Source organism: Aphelocoma coerulescens, chromosome 9 (assembly GCF_041296385.1).
Source record: "Aphelocoma coerulescens isolate FSJ_1873_10779 chromosome 9, UR_Acoe_1.0, whole genome shotgun sequence".
NCBI classification, from domain to species: domain Eukaryota; kingdom Metazoa; phylum Chordata; class Aves; order Passeriformes; family Corvidae; genus Aphelocoma; species Aphelocoma coerulescens.
Window position 1 is genome coordinate 18,144,030 of NC_091023.1, and position 17,979 is coordinate 18,162,008.

Genomic DNA, 17,979 nt, shown 5'->3' on the forward strand with positions numbered 1-17,979 from the left:
CCCGGCCCAGCCTCCGGCTCGGTCCCGGCCCGGCCCCGCCGCCGCGCCCGGCCCCGCTGCCCCCGTACCCCCGAGGCGCCCAGGCCCGGACCCTGGCCCTGCCGCGCTTCCTGCTGGGAAATGTAGTCCAGCCCTCGCGGCAGGGCGGCGGGCCTTCCGTGACCGAACTACCCCTCCCAGCATCCCTCACGCCGAACTACAGCCCTCGTCATTTCTTCCGCCGCTCGCGGGTAGGACCACAACTCCCAGCAGCCCTTGCAAGCGCCTCGGTCCGTTGCTGCGGAGTTCCGCGGGGTCCCGGTACCGGGGAGTTCGGGAGACCCCGGGGTAGGGCTGGGGCCGCGCTGTGCGGGGCGGGACCGGGCAGGGCGGGTCCCTGGGCTCGGAGTGGAGGCCCGGGGCAGGTTGGGGTCACCCGCTTGAGGCAGCGGGACCCCCCGGGCTGGGCTTTACCGGGGACTCCCGCGGCTCTGGCTCGTCCCCACCAGCCTTGCGGTTCTTCCCCACACCTCTGCTTCCCTCATTCAGGGAATGTCCATCCAGACAAATCATCCCCCGCTCCCCTCCCTCAGGATGTCTCACCTCCCCCGCGTCCCCAGCCTTGGAGTCACCCCCCCACCGCTCCAGATCCCACCTCTCCCCCCGCCCCGACACCGCGAAGGACCCGGAGCTGCTGGAGTAAGTGGAAACTGCTTTTAATCGTTAAATAAACTCGGCGACAGCCACCCACAGCTGAAGGCACCAGAGTCCCCGCTGCCGCCCGCTGGTCCCAGCAGAAGTGGATGGGGAAGCCAAGCTGGACTGGGAGAGGACAAGGGAAGAGCGGAGCCGGGTGGCCCCCAGCCTCCATCTCCGGCAGGTTGGGGGGCAGGAGCAGGGGGATCTTGGCTCTGGTGCTTTCCCTGGGGCCCCTTTGACCTGCCCGCCTGAGGCGGGGGGCGCAGCGCAGGGGACACTGAGCTGTGCCCGACTCAAGCACATCAGGGTTGGGGGGCAGAGCTGCGTTTTGGGGGTGCTACAGCCTCTCTGCCGGCCGTGTTCAGCCCCAAGCTGTGGATGGGGCTGCGGTGGGTGCCTGGTGTGGGGCCGTGTGTGCCGGGGAGGGTGCAGAAGTGGGGTGTGCAGAGTGAGCACAGGAGCGGGACTTCTCTCTGCTCGTGGCCAGCTCCGGCAGCCACTGAGGTCTGGGGAGGGGGGGCACAGCAGAACATCATCCCCTCTGTCCCCAGCACCCTCCCGCTTCCTACCACACCTCACAGTGCTTGCCGGGGTTCATGGGGGAGCCCAGGGGGCAGCCGAAGTGTTCGACAAAGTCCCGGGAGTTGCTGAGGGTGCCGATGACACGGTACTTGTCGGGGCTGTGGGGGTCGGTCACCAGCCCTTCGTGGGAGCTCTCGGGCGTCCGGACGGAGCACCACACCTGACAGAGCGGGAGCAGCCTCAGGGATGGGGACAGAGCACCCCCCGGTGCAGGATGGGGAGCTGTGGGGTGGCTCCGAGGAGCCAGGGAGGGACGGGAAGCCCATATTCTCGCTCCGCCCTACCTGCGCAAAGCCCACGAAGAAGAGCTGGTGGTTGGTGAGCCCCAGGGCTGGCAGGTGCTTCTCCTCCCCGTTCTTCTGCAGCCAGGACTTGTAAGCCTGTGGGAGAGCTGGCCTGAAGCGCCGGGGAGGGACAGACAGGCACGGGGGTCCGTGTCCCCTCCGGATGGCGGCACTCACGTTGTAGGCTGCCTTGAGCCCGCCGTTGTCGGCGATGTTCTCGCCCAGTGTCTGCCGCCCGTTGACCTTCTCGCTGTGGACGGTGTAGTGGCCGTACTGCTCTGTCATGCACGCCGTCCGGTTCTTGAAGGCCTCCAGGGAGGAGTTCTGCCACCATGGCCGCAGGTTTCCCTCTTTGTCGTACTCCCGTCCTGCAGGACCGAGCCGTGGGTTGGGGTGGGACCAGGGGAAGCCGTCCCCCTGCAGCCCCTCTGCTGCAGAGGTTCCCGAAGCAGAGTGGGGTGTGGTGGGGAATGGGCACCGGGGGATGCCGGGGGACCTGGCACCTTGGGTCCACGCCCGGGGGAAAGGTGTCCCCCAGCCCCTGCTGTGGGCAGGCTCTGCCTGGGGCTCTGCCATGCACTTGGGTCCCCAGCCATCCCCCAGTGCATTCCCACTATACCAACCCAGATCTCTGACCCCCAATTCACTCATTGACCCCATGTTGGCTCCGGGGCTGTGGTGAAGGCGCAAAGCAGAGTGAATGTGAGAGGGACCCATCCCGTGCCCTGGAGGGAGGAGGATGAGAAGGGGGCTGGGGCTGCAGACACTGTGTCCTCACCAAGCGGATGGAGCGAAAGCTGCACAGAGAAGCCGGGGGGAGGTATCGGCAGGTGCCACCTGGGGAGACAGGACAATAGAAGGGGGGTGGCCAGGGGGGCACGAGCACACATGATGCAATGGATGGCAAAGCGGGACCCCTGTGCACCCAGGGCACCCCTTCCCCATGCCAAGGGCAGGGACTGGGGGGGGACAGGAAGGTGACGGGGGTCGGGGCCGACGCTGCCTGTAGGCTCTCACCTTGGTCATCAAATGCATGGGTCAGCTCATGCCCCATCACCACGCCGATGCCACCAAAATTAAGGGCTCTGTGGGGCCATGGGAAAGAACCAGGTAAGTACAGGATGTGTTAAGGATACTGTTGCAGCCCACCCCATCTGTGTGTGGGCACCCAATGAAACTCTGCTCCAGCTGGGACCCAGCTGGGAATCAGTCCTGTTGGGGACATTGGTGGCCCTAAGGGGACTTTGCAGGTGGTGTTGACTGCAGGATGTAAAGCCTTGAGGGACACTCAAGCTCTCCAGGGCTTTTCTTTGTGACTGTGGGAGGCTCTGTGGCATGCTGGCCCTGATCCAACCCATGCCTCCAGGAGGTGCCTCCCCCATGCCAGACTCACTTGGGGTGGTTGCGGGCGTAGAAGGGAGCCTGGAGGATCCCAGCAGGAAAGACGATCCCGTTCTTGGTGGGCAGGTAATAGGCATTGACAGTCTGTGGGGTCATGCTCCACCTGGGGCAGGAAGATGGGACAGGGAGAGGGGACAGGCAGGGATGCGTCCCCTCTCACCCCAACCCCAGCACCTTCCTGTGCCACTGCCCACCACACGGCCCTGCCCAGGGCTGACACTTTTGCCCCCATCCTGTTACCAAGGGACCCTGTCCTGGGGACAAGCTACAGCTACCACAGGTGACCTACAGTGCTGTGCTACCCCACAAGGGTGACCTCCTCCCCACTGAACCAGTGCCATCCAGGCACTCAGGACCACATCCTTCTCCCTGCCCCGAGCCCACCCCTTACTGGTCGCGGTTGGGGGGTTTCCGGAGCTGGTCAGCCATCACTTTGGCAGAGAAGTTGTAGAAGTTGAGCATATTTTGGAAGAAGGAGTCCTCAGAGACCTCGTACTGGTGAGGAAGAGGAAGGATGAGGACAGGTCCACACCCTGGCCAGGATGAACTCAGTACTGGGGTGGCTTTGCATAATGTCCCAAATAGGGACATTGTTCTACCATGGGACCCCCCAGAGCTTGGCATGACCAAGCCTCTCCCCAAAAGCCAGGTGCCCCCTACCCCATCATAGACATCGTCCAGCTCCTTGTTGTCCAGAATGAAGTCAGGGAAGCCAATCATGTCGTAGATGGCATCCGCCTGCATGGGGAGAGGCCCCAGCAGTGAGATGGGGAGGCTTATCTGGATAGGGTAAGGTTTCCCATTCACTTCCCTCCCTGGGGTCACCTTCTCCTTTGCAGCCTGCCTGGTCTTCTCATCCATCCAGTCCAGCTGGTCCAGGGACACCTCGAAGGCTGCACGGATCTCGCTGATCATCTCCTCAGCCTGGGGAGGGGAGGGAATGAAGACGCCCTACCCCCAACAATGCCTTGGTGGGGACAGGGTGGACAGGATATAACCTCCCCAGGGCTGGGGGTCCCATTTCCCAGCTCCCCGCCTTCCAGCCCTGGGGCTTGGGTGGAACGGGGTTCCCACGGATGGTGATGGGGAGGGGATGGGGACAGAAGTAGTCTCACGATGGCCTTGCTGTCCCGGTCAAAGGTGGCTTTGACGAAGAGGGAGCCCAGCGCAAAGCCCAGTGTGTCATCCGTGTTGGAGATGCAGGTTTGCCAGCGGGGCGTGCAGGACTGTGGGAGTGAGATGAGGGTCAGTGAGACCCCCAGCCCACTCCCCTGCTCCCCTGCCTTCACCCAGCCTGGCTCTGCCTCCTCATCAAAGGGGAGATGTGCAGCAGCAAAACCCCCATCCCAAAAGATGATCCCTGGGTTCCCTCTGAAGCATCCAGGTTTTAGCATCCCAAGGGCATCTGAAGGACAGAGGAGGTCCTGGCTGTTTCCAGGCTGAGGGCAGAGGATTCTGATCCAGGGCCCTCCGTTACCTTCCTGGTGCCATAGAGTGTCTCCAGCAGCCTCTCCTGGGCTGTCTCGAAGCGCTGGTCCAGGCTGGAGGCCGTCTTCTGCACCAGGTTCCAGATCAGGTAGTTGTTCAGGATGCTGCGGGGGCAGAGAGATGCTGCAGCTCACCATGGTCTATGACTCCAAGACACTGATGAGCCCAAAAGGTACCCCTGCCATGGGGGCCACTGCCAGGGATATGAAGGAGCCTCACCTCCTGTCAGTGTCATTGATGAGGTCAGAGACCTGCTGGAGGTAAGTGTCCCCATACACCACCACAGGCTCCGTGTCTGCCAGCTCCAGTGGGGCCAGGGCATAGGACAGGTAATCCAGCCAGTCAATGGCAGGGGCCAGCAGCTGGAGGGGACACAGGGATGTGGCACCAGGGGGTTGGCATGGCTCTGCTGCATCCTGCTCAGCATGGAGGGGATCTCCTGGGGCAGGAACTGTGTTTTCTGGGAAGGACCCAAAGTCCCTCACCACTCCAGATCCTTCTCTGCACCCAAGCACCCCTCCTGCTGCTCTTAATGCTGCAGGACAAGGAGGGGACCCCTGGATCCCACAATGCGAGGTGGCAGCTTCCCCCAAATGGTAACAACTGGGGGGATGGGCACTACTCTTCAACACCCAGTGCATGTCCCGCAGCAGATGGGGCTGCCCAGAGTGTCCCAGAGTGGGGACAGCAATAGGCACAGACCCCTCGGTGCCCTCTGGACATCTCCCCATATATCCCAGAAGGGTGTCCCCAGGCTGCTCTGGGCCGTGCCCACCTGCAGCTCGGCGATGCTCATCTTGTGGTAGATCTTCTCGTCATCCCGCCGCTCAGCCTGGGGCACGGTGATGTTGGCCAGCTGGGTTTCAAAGTCCAGCACCTGCTGCATCTGGAGGCGGGTGGGCTCCGGGGTGCCCCCCAGCAGCGTGCCCAGCTCCACCATGTAGTCCAGGTACGCTGCCAGAACCTGTGGGACCCCAAGCCTTGCGTCAGTGCCGACCACAGCTCATCCCACCTCCCTGGGGTGGGCACCCAATAGGCAGGATGGAGATGCCAGGTGTGTCCCAGTGCTGCTCGAATCCCATTGCGGTGGATTTCCCCTGATTGCTGTTGGCAGCATGCCCAGCACCCAGCCTCACCTTCTCGTTGGCAGTCTTGTTCAGATAGTAATCCCGGGATGGGAGGAAAAGCCCCGACTGGTCCACCTGAGGGGAGAGAGGGGCAGCATAGACATTCCGGTGTCCCCCAGTGTCTGCCACCCCTGGGTGCCCAGGTGCCAACCTGGATGATGTTGCTGTTGGAGCTCTTGGAGTCTGCACCCACATACACCGTGAAGAAGGGGGTTGCCCGGTATGTGCCTGACACGCTCTTGAGTACCTCCATGAAGCTGGTTTGGTTCCAGGAGCCAGTGATGTTCCATCCCCCAATCTGCCAGCAGACAGAGCCGGCACCTCAAGGAGGGATGGGGTGCAACCCCGAGGGCTGTTCCCTCCCCGGTTACATGAAGAGCTGAGCAGGAGGTGTGCTGGGCTGAGCCCTGACAGCTCGGCTCACATGTGGATGTCTGCCCACCTTGTCGATGAGCTCCATAAGGGGCTGGGAGCCCAGCTCCTCTATCCTCTGCTCCTTGAGGCAGGACAGGTAGTACCGCTGGGTCTTCCGCTCTGCCTCGCTGCTGGAGTTGAAGGTGGCGTTTTCTGTGGGAGGCTGTGGGTCAGCCCCAGTGACACAGGGGTCACCCCCTCCGTGTTTGTGACCCCTTAGTGCCCACCTAGGAGATGCTTCATGATGGCCTGATTCTGGTCCCAGATGCTGTTGAAGGTGCTCCACTTGGAGCGCCCGTTGGGCAGCGGGTTCCTCTTAATCCAGCCCCCGCACGAGTACTGGTAGAAGTCCTGGCATGGGTCCATCTCTGTATCCAGGGCCTCCAGGATCTTGCTGGCCACCCGGACACAGGCATCCGTCAGGCACGTGCTGTGAGAGGGATCTGGCAGGGAAGGCATGCCTGGGGCTGGGCGAGTGTACTGGGGAAACTGAGGCACGGAGCGGGGCCAAGCCCTGTCTGTACCCCAGGATGGGCAGAGCACCTGGAGCAGGCACCCTGGGCTGACCCAGCACTCCTCATCCTCCCGTGTCCTCCAGGGTGTGGGGACACCACTGCCAAGGCTCCCTACCTCTGCGGTACTGAATGGCCAGAGTGACGACGGCGACGCTGAGCAGCAGGGCCAGGGAGACGGCGACGGCGCAGAGCACCAGCTCCAGCTGGCTGCGTGAGGCCAGGCGGCTCAGCAGCGTCCCCGGCCCCTTCCGAAATCCCACCTGGGCAGGAGCAGGACCTGCCATCGCACCATGGGGGGCCGAACATCACTGCCCCCCCCTTCCCTCCCTGCCGCTGCCCAGTGCACGCGTGGCTGCATGAGGAGATGGGGACCAGGGCATCTCTCCCCACCAGCCCTGGCAAGCCGGTGGTGGGTGCTGGCAGCCCCGCCCGAGCCACAGGGAAGGACGATCGTCCAGGCACACGCTGTGCCGCATTTTGGCTGACTCCCAGTACATCCCTGGGGACAGCCAGGTCTGGCTTGGCTCCCAACCTTGCTCCCACTGCCCACCTGGTTGCAGGCAGGCCCCAGAGGGTGAGGAGGGGGGCTAGGGAGGATGGAGAGGGGAAGGATGGAGGAGCCGGGGCAGACCTCACCTCCACGCTGTCGGGAGAGGCGCTGCCATCTCCCGCTGGCTCCGGCCCCTCCTCGTCCTGCAGCGTGGCGCGCTTGTAGTTGGGCATCTGCTACGGGAGGGAGCGGGCTGGAACAGGGGCGTGGGGGTAGCTGTTCCCCGCCCTGCCACACCCTCTGGCTCTTATGGCAGGGACCGGTGCCTGCTCAGTGAGTACACAGTGGGGCTGAGGCAGCCCCTGACCCCTCTCAGTGTGCCTGGGCTTCCCCCAGAGGTTGTCCCCAGCCCTGTGTGGCCCTGGGGAGCACAGGGAGAGCTGCTGATGAGGGTCTTAGGGGCTGTCACCGGAGCATCTCTCTGCGTAGCCATGGCAGCTGTGGGATCAGCCCTGCCGACAGGTGACACATCGCCACGGAGACATGGTCCCCGTCACCAAGCAACCGTTTCCTAGTACTGCTGTCTCACCCCTCCTCTCCTGACTGGAACTTTCCATGCAGATGTGCACAGGTCTGAAACATCTGGAAGTGCTTCCAGCCCCATCCTGGCTCCGGGGGTGACCAGGACGCAGGACAGAGTGTGCGAGGGGAGAAGGGGCACTACAGTGTGTACCAGCCATCAGGGCAGGATCCCCCTTACTCCTGGCCTCGCAAGGCAGCTTGCACAGATCCAGCCGTGAGGGCTGCTGAGGACTCAGCCAAGAGGGAGGTGGTGGAGTTGAGCCAGCAGCATTGGAGGGGGGGATAAGCTAGAAGAAAATGCTAGAGGTTTTGGTGGAAGAGAATCAGCAATGCTGCCGGTTGTGAGCTATCCTTAGGCTTCAGAGTTAACGCCTGGGTGGGTTGCAGCTCACCCTCCAGTCCGTGCTGCAGACTAAAGTGAATGCCCAGGGCTGCCTGCAGGGCTGCTGTCGTGGACCAGGAAGGAGCTGGGGTGAGATGGATGATGGGCAGGGGGCAAAGCAGAGAGAGTGCCTCATGCCCAGCTCTGCCACACTGCTGGGATGGGGAGGGGGCATCGCCAAGGGCTGCAGCAGGAGGGTGGGATTGACAGTTGGCAGGAGCCCCCCACCGAGTCGGGCTCCTGGAGGATGCTGGCATTAGGAGGGATTGCTCAGCATCCTGTAGGAGCTTCGCCAGCCAGGCCCCCCCACCACCCCAGCTCCCCTCAACATCCTCCTTTCCCCTCTTGGGTGGTCCTCATCCTGGGCAGTAGCCAGCACCCCCTCTCCAGCATCTTCTGTGCGCATCCTCAAGGCAGGAGCCTATTTCTGGGGCTCTTTCCTACCTCCTCTGTAGGGCTGAGATCTGTGGGGACAGAGCCCCCTGCCCCTTCCAGAGGTGCTGTCTTGAGGGTCACCCTATGAGCAGCATTACTGTACCCCAAGTACGCTTCATGCCTCGGTGGAGTGGGGTTTGTGGGGCCGTGCTGAACCACCCCAATTCCCTCTGTCCGATCCCAGGCAGGGATTTGGGGGGGGGGGGGTCGTCCTTCTTCCTCCACCATGGGGGAGAACGACCCTCTAGCCACTCAGTTCCCTTAGCCCCGGCACCACACAGCCCTTGAATCCCATAGGCTCTCGCCGCCCCCTGTAATCCACCAGTCCCCCCCCCGCCCTCCCTCCCTCTGGTTCCCGAAGCCCCCGCAGCCCTTCCAGCTCCTTGAGCTCTCCAGCCCCCGGGCTCTCCTGTGCTCCGACCCCCTCCTGTCCCCCTCGCCAAGCCCCTCGCTGGTGCCCCCCGTCCTTCCCTCCTCTTGCCCCTCTCCCTGCCGCGCCGCTGCCCCGGGCACTCACGGCGTGTCCAAGCTCCTGTAGGGCCACGTTCATCCTGGCCATCCCGGGCCGCCTCCCGCCTAGCTCCGCTCCCCGCCCGGGCCGCGCCGGGCCCCCGCCGCCGCCGCAGCGCCGCCTGCCTCCGCCGCCGCCATGGCCCGCACCGGGCGCCGCGCTGCCGCCAAGACCGGCACCGGGGCCGGGCAGGGATGGGGCCGGGCAGAGATGGGGCCGCGCCGGAGGGATGGAGCCGCAGGAGCTGAGACCGGCGGCGCGCGGACCGCAGGCACCGGGCGGGGGCGGCGGAGGCCGGCAGCCCGGGAGGGGCTGGAGCGGAGACCCCGGTGCCCAGCCCGGTCGCACCGCTCCGCTCCACTTGGCCTGGCCCCTCCACCAAGGTGATCGCCGTGCGCACGGGAGGAGCTCCGCACCGGCACCCGCACTGGTATCTGCACCCCCAGAGAGCCGCAAAAGCACCGGGGCGGTGAGCCGCAAAGGCACCCGCAGCCGCCCTCACCGACACTGGCACTCGGACCGGCGCCCACACCGGCACGGGCAGCAGAACTCGGGCTCACAAGCGGCTGCCCGCAACGGGCACCGGCACACGGACACAGGAGCACAAGGACCGGCTCCTGTCTTCAGCACTCAGGGGGGCACACCAGCGCCGCACGGTACTGGTCACTGGCACCGGCAGCGGGTAGTAATGGTGCACAGCCGCAGCAGCACCCCCTGCTCCGGTACCCGGGCACACATCCCAGTGCACCGGCACAGGTGGATGCACACACGCACACTGACACCCCGCCCCCGGTACCTAGAGGATGGCACCCCGATGTCACCCTCAGGCCCATGCCACAGCACACGCACACAGGGGTGCACAGCCATGGTCAGAGCCTTGGTGGTGAGCGAGGGGAAGGCCGTGGCTGTGCACAACCTCACACCTTGCCTTGACAGTTCCCAGCCCTGTGTGACCACCTGTCCGGGACAGGCCGTCACTGCAGGTCACCCGCTCGGTGCCCGGGGTGCTGCTGCACAGGGGGTGAAAGTGCCCCCCGGGGTGCCTGGCGGGACTGGCTGAGGCAGCGCCACCTGCCCAAGCTGTGGAGCGAGGCACACAGCACGGCACGTGTGAGCAGGAGGGGTGTGTGTGCGCACAGGTAGTGGGGCACCAGGGTGCCCACGAGTGTCTGTGACATGTGGGGGCCACGGCAAGCCTGCCAGCAATACTGCTTCACTTGCCCAGCTCGGGTGGCAGCGTGGCCCATGCCAGGGCGGCGGAGCCCCGGCTCTCCAGCTGCCAGTGCCGCTGCCGGTATCAGCGTCAGTGCCGGTGCCGCTGTTGGTGCCAGTGCCGGTGTCAATACTTGTGCGTCAGCGTCAGTGCCGGTACCGGCGTCAGTGTCAATACCGGTGTCAGGGTCAGTGCTGGTGCCAGTGCCGATGCCGGCGCCAGTGTAGGTGCCGGTGTCAGTGCCCATGTCAGTGTCAGTGCCGGTGTCAGTGTCGGTGCCCGTGTCGGTGTCACTGTCAGTGTCGGTGCCCGTATCGGTGTCACTGTCAGAGTCGGTGCCGATGGCCCCGCACGTGGGGCCGCCCCGCCCCTGGCCCCGCCCCCGGCGCGCGGCGGTGCCGTCACGGCGTTGCGCAGGCGCGGTGCGGCGGAAGCGCGGCCGGGCGAACATGGACGCGGGCGGTGGCGGGGGGCAGAGCCGGGTGCAGGGCGGCCCCGGGGCAGGCGGCGACGAGAAGCCCACGCCGCCTTGGGGCCGGGACCGCCGGGACCCGCCCGCCGGGCCCGAAAAGGAGCAGGAGCTGGTGAGTGCCGCCGCGCCGCGGGCCGCAGCTGAGTCACGGCCCATTCGGGCCCGCGTCACCGGCGGGGCAGGACGTCATCCCGCGTCACGGGGTTGGCCGGCATCCCTCCGGGAACGGGACGTCATCCCACGTCGCGGGGGCGGCCAGCGTCCCTCCGGGGACTCCCTCCAACGGGGACGCGTGACGGCGCCGGGACGTCATGGGGTGCCCGCGTGACGCAATTGAGGGTTCCCATTTCTGGGCGGGGGCTTGGGGGTCTCAGAGGAGTGTTTGTGAGGGAAGCTGTGATGTAACCAGGGTGTGCGTGTGACAGTGGGCACTATGGAGGGGTGCCCGCTTTGCCCAGCATGGGGGTGACCTTGGCTCTGGGGCTCCCCATGGGCTGGGGGACACAGCCTGTGGGTGAAGGGGCTGCTGTCACTGGGGTGTCCCTCCGCTGGGCCATGACCTGACGTGCTGCTCTCTAATGGGTTGTTTTCATACAGCACAGAGTAATGGGGGAGGTGCATCTCACACATCAGGAATGGATGGTTTCTTTGGGAGGGTATCCCCAGTAACGTGAGCACTGCTTCACCCTGGCAACACTGGGACAGGATGGTGCCCTGAGCAATGAGTGTGTCACTGTCCTGGTACCCCTGCGGCTTGGGGTGACATCCCTGCCCTCAGTGTGCCTCTGTCACACCGAGATTCACTGTGCTCGGCACCCTTAACTCTGCTTTCTCCTGTGCATTTTGGCAGTCCGAGGAGGACAAGCAGCTGCAGGATGAGCTGGAGATGCTGGTGGAGCGCCTGGGGGTAAGTCTGTGCTGTGCCCCTCAGCAAGAAATCCTGGCCAGGATTTAACTCTGTCTGTCTCTTGCTTATGGCTGTTCCTAGTGCAGTGGAGATGGGAGGATTTTACCTTGAGTGGGATGGGGCCCCTGCTTGTGTGCTGTGATCTGTCCCCCAGCCTTGCTGCCTGTCTGACTTGTGCCCAAGAGACCTCTGTGTCCCTGAGGTGCAAGAGGCTTTATGCCCTGCTGTGCCCTCCTTCTCCAGCTTTTGGGCTGAAGGAGGCAGCCCAGGGTGAGGGGCTGCTCTGCTAAGAGCCGTGGCTGTGTTTGGGGAGGGCTGACAAGGTGGTGGCTCAGGAACCAGCCCCTGACAGCCAGCTTCCCTCTGCAGGAGAAAGACACGTCACTTTACCGCCCAGCCCTGGAGGAGCTGCGGAGGCAGATCCGCTCTTCCACCACCTCCATGACCTCCGTTCCCAAACCCCTCAAGTTCCTACGGCCCCATTATGGCAAGCTGAAAGAGATCTATGAGAACATGGCTCCAGGAGAGAACAAGGTAGAAACTCTTGGCCCTACCATCCCATGTGACTGAGGGGACAGTGCTTGGGCAGGCGATCACAGAGCCCTCTGGACCCTGGGATCTAACAGCAGTCTCTGTGACTTGCTCCAGAGGATTATAACTTGCCAGGATGGTACCTTTGCCACCTGCGGTGGTTTGTGGGCACAGGGAGGGTGTTGTGTCCCTGGTTCCCCCTGCTTCCCTGTTCCTGGCCTGTGTCTGGAGCTCCGCACTCTTCCTGCAGCGCTTTGCAGCAGACATCATTTCTGTCCTGGCCATGACCATGAGTGGGGAGCGTGAGTGTCTGAAGTACCGACTGGTGGGCTCCCAAGAGGAGCTGGCATCTTGGGGGCATGAATATGTCAGGTAAGCCTGAGTGGGACCAGAGCTTGAGGAAGGATAAGGGGTCAGGGGAATTTTCCTGGAGCGCTTTGGCTCTGGCTGGTCTGGAATGTGTCTTGACTAGCTGGTCAGGTGTTCAGCTGCCCCTGTCACACCTGCACATGTGTCACTTCATGCTCTATTCACATTGGTTTCTAGCTGCAGAGGTCTTGCTGCCATGGCCTCTGAAATCTCTGCTCTTAACCTTGTTCCTCCTCTGGGCTTGTCCCTCATAAGCTCTGCAGAATGTAGAGCCTCCATGAACAGCACAACCCTGGCTAACTGGGAGCAGCTGCTCCACATTCTCATGGCTCAGTGAAACTGGTTTTTGTAGCAGTGATGCCCCTTTGTTCCTGCAGGCACTTGGCAGGAGAGGTGGCCAAGGAGTGGCAGGAGATCGATGAAGCTGACAAGGCTCAGAGGGACACACTTCTTACTCTGGTCAAGGAGATTGTCCCCTACAACATGGCCCACAACGCAGAGCATGAGGCCTGTGACCTGCTCATGGAGATAGAACAGATGGACATGCTGGAGAAGTACATCGATGACAATGCCTACTCCAAAGTGTGCCTCTACCTGACCAGGTGAGGGGGCTTGGCAGGCTGAGGTGCTGGACAGGACCTGATCCCTGTTGGGCCAAGGTTGCCTGATGTGGTTGTCACCCTCATGTCTGTCTCCTCCTTAAAGCTGTGTAAGCTATGTCCCGGAGCCCGAGAACTCGGCTCTCTTGCGCTGTGCCCTGGGCATCTTCCGCAAATTCAATCGCTACCCTGAAGCCCTGCGCCTGGCTCTGATGCTCAATGATGTGGAGCTGGTGGAGGACATCTTCACTTCCTGCAAAGATGTGTAAGCAGAGATGTTCCCTGCCCTCTGGAGCCTTTGCTCATCCTGTTGGGGCAAGGTTTCCCCATCTGGGCAGAGATGGGTTGGATCTGTCGCTGCTGGAGGTTTGGATTGAGACTCTTGTCCCTGAAATGAGGATGGGCAGGAGTGGGTCATTTCTATATGCCTTGGGCAGGGCAGGTTGGCACACTGCTTGGTGAGCCTGTGTTTGTGCTGGGGCTTGCTGTGTTCTGGGCACTCAGGAAGCCCCTCCTCTCTGCACAGAGTTGTCCAGAAGCAGATGGCCTTTATGCTGGGCCGCCATGGGGTCTTCCTGGAGCTGAATGAGGATGTGGAGGAGTATGAGGACCTAACAGAGATCATGTCCAATGTCCAGCTCAACAGCAATTTCCTGGCCCTAGCCAGAGAGGTGAGTGTCCCAGCTGGGAAAAACACCCTGGGCTACCTCCAGCTGTGGCTACCCTGTCTGCCAGGCTCTGTGGCAAGATTTGAGAAGAAATCCATCATCCCTATGATCTGGGCCAGACACCTGGAGAGATTGCCATTGTAGGATGTGCTGGCCAGGAGGTAACCCCCTCCTTCCTTGTTTTGCAGCTGGACATCATGGAGCCCAAAGTGCCAGACGATATTTACAAAACCCACCTGGAAAATAACCGTAAGGGCTTGTGTTGTGGCTTTTATCGTCCCTGCCTGTGGGGAGTTCCTGAGGCTGCCAAGCACCTCTGAGCCTGTGTGGTCAGATGTGTATCCTGAGGTGGGCAGATGGCCTGTTCATGGTCTCTGACCTGTGAATTTGGGCTTCTCCTTTCAGTTGGTGCTGGGACAGGTCCTTGTTCCCCTGTGGTGTGGGATGGCTGCATAGTGGAGGGCTAGCAGGGCTTCTGTTGCTGCTTTCCTCACTATGATGTTTTTCCACAGGGTTTGGGGGAAGCGGTTCCCAAGTGGACTCAGCCCGGATGAATTTGGCCTCCTCCTTTGTGAATGGCTTTGTGAACGCTGCCTTTGGACAGGACAAGCTGCTGACAGATGATGGCAATAAATGGTTGTACAAGAACAAGGACCATGGTGAGTGAGCTGTCTGGGCAGGGCTGGAGGTGCCTTTGGGCTTGGGGTTACCACCCTGTCCCTTTTGTGGTGAGGGTGGCTGAGCTGGCCCATGTCCCTGGCTACCACTAGCCCCAGGCAGGGCACATCAGTTCAGGCCTGATGTGGGCCTTTCTCCCTTGGGACCACAGGGATGCTGAGTGCTGCAGCCTCACTGGGCACAATCCTGCTGTGGGACGTGGACGGGGGGCTCACACAGATTGACAAGTACCTGTACTCCTCAGAGGATTACATCAAGGTCAGTGACAGATCCTGGCTCTGTGTCTGCATGGGGCAGTCCTGCTGTGAGCTGGGTGTGCAGCTGGCTAGAGAATGGTCTTTGGTCCCCTGTGCAGCTCAGCTCCTGCACAGAGAAGGGTTGGATGCTCTATGCTCCAGGCTTTTGAGCAGCTCACAGCAAGGTATGGATCTCTTGGGGACTGCCTGAAGCACCTTGGGGGCTCCTGTTGTCACAGAGCTACGAGCTTTGGACTGCTCAGCTGGATCCAGAGTGGTGTTGCCCACTTTGTACCAACTTGCACATCTTGGGGAGTGGGTGTGATGCGTGAGGTGACATCAGTCACTGGCTGGCAGGGAGCTTTGTGTGTTGGTGGCTAGTGTGTGATGGTGCTTCTGTCTTGCAGTCTGGAGCCCTCCTGGCCTGTGGCATCGTCAACTCAGGGGTGAAAAATGAGTGTGATCCTGCCCTGGCCCTCCTGTCCGACTATGTCCTCCACAACAGCAACACCATGAGGATTGGAGCCATTTTTGGGTAAGGGCCTGGCCTCAGCCTACCTGTGCTGCACAGGGTGCAGCTCCTCCCTCACACCCCTCTGGACTCTCTGCAGGCTGGGACTGGCGTACGCAGGCTCCAACCGTGAGGATGTCCTGACTTTGTTGCTACCTGTGATGGGAGACTCCAAGTCCAGCATGGAGGTAGGGGGTGAGGCAGGGTTCGCCTGTGATTCTTGCTTCCCCATCCAGTGCCCCTGGAATACAGATGCTGTCCTGCAGCCAGCTTGAGCTCCAAGAGCAAGGCTGCATGTCCCTGCTCAGCGCTGTGCTGTGCCAGAAGAGCATGACCCTATTTTCCTTATCTGAGCTGCTGCCACAATGGGATTGCAGCTGATTTAGGAGTGTAGGAAACCATCAGGTCTCCCAGTAGCCCAGATTTGCACAGGAAGTGGAGACCAAGGGTACCTAGTGCTGTATGCCAGCTTACTCTGTGCTGTCCCTGTGTATGACACGGCTCCTTCCCCCTTCACCAGGTGGCTGGTGTGACCGCCCTGGCCTGTGGGATGATATCAGTGGGCTCCTGCAATGGGGATGTCACCTCGACCATCCTCCAGACCATCATGGAGAAATCAGAGACGGAACTGAAGGACACGTATGCCCGGTGGCTGCCACTTGGCCTGGGCTTGAACCACTTGGGTAAGCCTGGGCAGTGCCAGTGGCTCATGGGTTGGGGGATAGGGTGGGAGCACCCCTCCACCACTGTCCTTTAACCACCATGACACCACCATAACCACCATGCTTTCCTTGACAGGGAAGGGAGAGGCAATTGAGGCCATCTTGGCAGCGCTGGAGGTGGTGTCAGAGCCATTCCGCAGCTTTGCCAACACACTGGTGGATATCTGTGCCTACGCAGGTGAGTTGGGCTGGTTGGGGTCGGGGGAAGCAGGAGCAGGTCCAGGGCCCTCTGCCTGCTGATCCTAGCCCTCCACTTTCTCTCCAGGCTCAGGGAATGTCTTGAAGGTGCAACAGCTTCTGCACATCTGCAGTGAGCATTTTGACTCCAAGGAGAAAGAGGAGGACAAGGACAAAAAGGACAAGAAAGAGAAGGAGAAGAAGGAGAGCTCAGCTGACATGGGGGCTCACCAGGTGGGGAAATGGCTGGGATGTGTGTTCGTGGAGCAGGAACTTGCTTTGGAGGGCTCCCTAAGGCCATTGTGGTGTCAGAGCTGAAGGAAAACAGCTCTCTGCAGGATCCCCTGCTCACCCTGTCCCCCGAGGCTTGGGGTGGGCACAGAGATTTAAGAACTTGGTAATTGGGCTGGGTGCTCCCTGCCTAATGCTCAGTGCCTGTGTCCCTGCAGGGCGTAGCGGTGTTGGGGATCGCGCTCATTGCCATGGGTGAGGAGATTGGCGCGGAGATGGGCCTGCGCACGTTTGGCCACCTGGTGAGTGACACCAGGGGACAGCACAGAGCCGGGAAGGGACCTCGGAGCAGAAAACTGTTTATTGCCTCACATCTCAGTAGAGCTTGCTGCGCTTGGTGATCTGGGTCTAACACCCACCTCCCCTCTGTGCAGCTGCGGTATGGGGAGCCCACCCTCCGCCGTGCTGTGCCCCTGGCCCTGGCTCTTATCTCAGTCTCCAATCCCCGGCTCAACATCCTTGATACCCTCAGCAAGTTCTCCCACGACGCTGACCCCGAGGTCTCCTACAACTCCATCTTTGCCATGGGCATGGTGGGCAGTGGTAAGCCCGGGGACAGCCTGGTGGGGTTTGGCGGGGGAGAAGGTGGGAGACCTGTGCCTTGTACACTACTCTTGCCTGTACCTCCTTGTCCCCAGGTACCAACAACGCCCGGCTGGCAGCGATGCTGCGGCAGCTGGCCCAGTACCATGCCAAGGACCCCAACAACCTCTTCATGGTGCGGTTGGCCCAGGTGATGATACCGTGCTCACTGCTTGTGTGTGGAAGGGGAAGGTTGGGGTCCCTGTCCTGGGGGTGTCACCCTCCTGAGGGCAGGGCTGGGAGTCCCAGGAGTTACTCCATCATTCTTTCATGTGCTTTCTCTGCCACACTAGGGCCTGACTCACCTGGGCAAGGGGACACTCACCCTATGCCCATACCACAGTGATCGCCAGCTCATGAGCCAGGTGGCTGTGGCTGGGCTGCTGACTGTCCTCGTGTCCTTCCTGGATGTGCGCAACAGTGAGTTGTGTGGGCTCTGTCCCCCCAGTCCTCTCTGCCCCACAGGGTGGGCATAGCTCAGCCTCTTTACTTTTGTCTCCCCTCCAGTTATCCTGGGCAAGTCCCACTACGTTCTCTACGGCCTTGTTGCTGCCATGCAGCCCCGCATGCTGGTCACCTTCGACGAGGAGCTGCGGCCTCTGCCCGTGTCAGTTCGGGTAGGACAGGTAAGGGGCAGCCAGGGCTGGAGAGGAGGTGCTCTGGTGTCCCTGTGTGTCCCTGGCATTGACCTTGCTCTTCTCTCACAGGCTGTGGATGTGGTGGGCCAGGCAGGCAAGCCCAAAACCATCACTGGCTTCCAGACTCACACAACACCGGTGCTGCTGGCACATGGAGAGCGGGCAGAGCTGGCCACAGAGGAGCATGTGCCTGTGACACCCATCCTAGAGGGATTTGTTATCCTACGCAAGAACCCCAACTACGATGTTTGAGCCAAGGGGAAGCTGGGGGGGTTGGGTAGGTGGTTTGGGAGGGGAGGGAAAAAACCTAGTTTGTTTTTGTTACTGAGAGTCAAGGAAATAAACTATGTGGAGACTCTAGTGCTGCCGTCCTCTCCTTGTGCTGGAAGTGTGGGCTGGGCTCTCATCCCTTTGGGTGTGCCTGTGGCCCATGGAAGCTGGGCACAGTGCAGACCCCAAGAGGCAGGGCATGAACATAAGAGTCGTGGAGTGCCAT

The 17,979-nt window shown here is 61.9% G+C and overlaps 2 protein-coding genes across 4 annotated transcripts; one reads left to right on the forward strand and one right to left on the reverse strand.

Annotated features, from left to right (window-relative positions):
- Positions 1-390: 390 nt before the first annotated feature.
- Positions 391-8,974, reverse strand: ECE2 (endothelin converting enzyme 2). 3 transcript variants are annotated; one of them, XM_069024900.1, is made up of 19 exons: positions 8,896-8,974; positions 7,126-7,212; positions 6,605-6,749; positions 6,202-6,417; positions 6,003-6,127; positions 5,712-5,858; positions 5,570-5,635; positions 5,209-5,397; positions 4,653-4,795; positions 4,423-4,537; positions 4,061-4,171; positions 3,771-3,869; positions 3,606-3,683; positions 3,337-3,440; positions 2,938-3,048; positions 2,562-2,629; positions 1,722-1,912; positions 1,545-1,640; positions 391-1,420 (listed from the first exon to the last, which is right to left on the reverse strand). In XM_069024900.1, exons 1-19 carry the CDS (start codon positions 8,935-8,937, stop codon positions 1,244-1,246), a joined length of 2,310 nt encoding a protein of 769 aa, XP_068881001.1. In that variant the 5' UTR covers positions 8,938-8,974; the 3' UTR covers positions 391-1,243. The 3 variants fall into 3 exon arrangements, with proteins under 3 accessions (XP_068881001.1, XP_068881000.1, XP_068881002.1); XM_069024899.1 differs by having other exon boundaries at positions 1,545-1,912; XM_069024901.1 differs by lacking the exon at positions 2,938-3,048 and having other exon boundaries at positions 1,545-1,912.
- Positions 8,975-10,526: 1,552 nt separating this feature from the next.
- Positions 10,527-17,843, forward strand: PSMD2 (proteasome 26S subunit ubiquitin receptor, non-ATPase 2). The gene is made up of 21 exons (XM_069024898.1): positions 10,527-10,686; positions 11,425-11,481; positions 11,851-12,015; positions 12,263-12,384; positions 12,759-12,983; positions 13,087-13,245; positions 13,507-13,651; positions 13,837-13,897; positions 14,161-14,307; positions 14,478-14,584; positions 14,970-15,097; positions 15,174-15,261; positions 15,594-15,756; positions 15,872-15,973; positions 16,061-16,206; positions 16,422-16,505; positions 16,638-16,806; positions 16,902-16,996; positions 17,139-17,265; positions 17,353-17,471; positions 17,553-17,843. The coding sequence occupies exons 1-21, from the start codon at positions 10,552-10,554 to the stop codon at positions 17,733-17,735; spliced, it is 2,727 nt and encodes a 908-aa protein (XP_068880999.1). The 5' UTR covers positions 10,527-10,551; the 3' UTR covers positions 17,736-17,843.
- The last annotated feature ends 136 nt before the right edge of the window (positions 17,844-17,979 follow it).

Coding starts and splice junctions, on each gene's coding strand:
- ECE2 (XM_069024899.1), bottom strand. CDS start 8,937: ATGGCCAGGATGAACGTGGCCCTACAGGAGCTTGGACACGCC. Junction 5,859..6,002: donor TTATGGAGCTCATCGACAAG/GTGGGCAGACAT, acceptor GTCTGCTGGCAG/ATTGGGGGATGGAACATCAC. Junction 4,538..4,652: donor ATCAATGACACTGACAGGAG/GTGAGGCTCCTT, acceptor CTGCCCCCGCAG/CATCCTGAACAACTACCTGA.
- PSMD2 (XM_069024898.1), top strand. CDS start 10,552: ATGGACGCGGGCGGTGGCGGGGGGCAGAGCCGGGTGCAGGGCGGCCCC. Junction 12,385..12,758: donor TGGGGGCATGAATATGTCAG/GTAAGCCTGAGT, acceptor TTGTTCCTGCAG/GCACTTGGCAGGAGAGGTGG. Junction 16,997..17,138: donor TCATGGTGCGGTTGGCCCAG/GTGATGATACCG, acceptor CTGCCACACTAG/GGCCTGACTCACCTGGGCAA.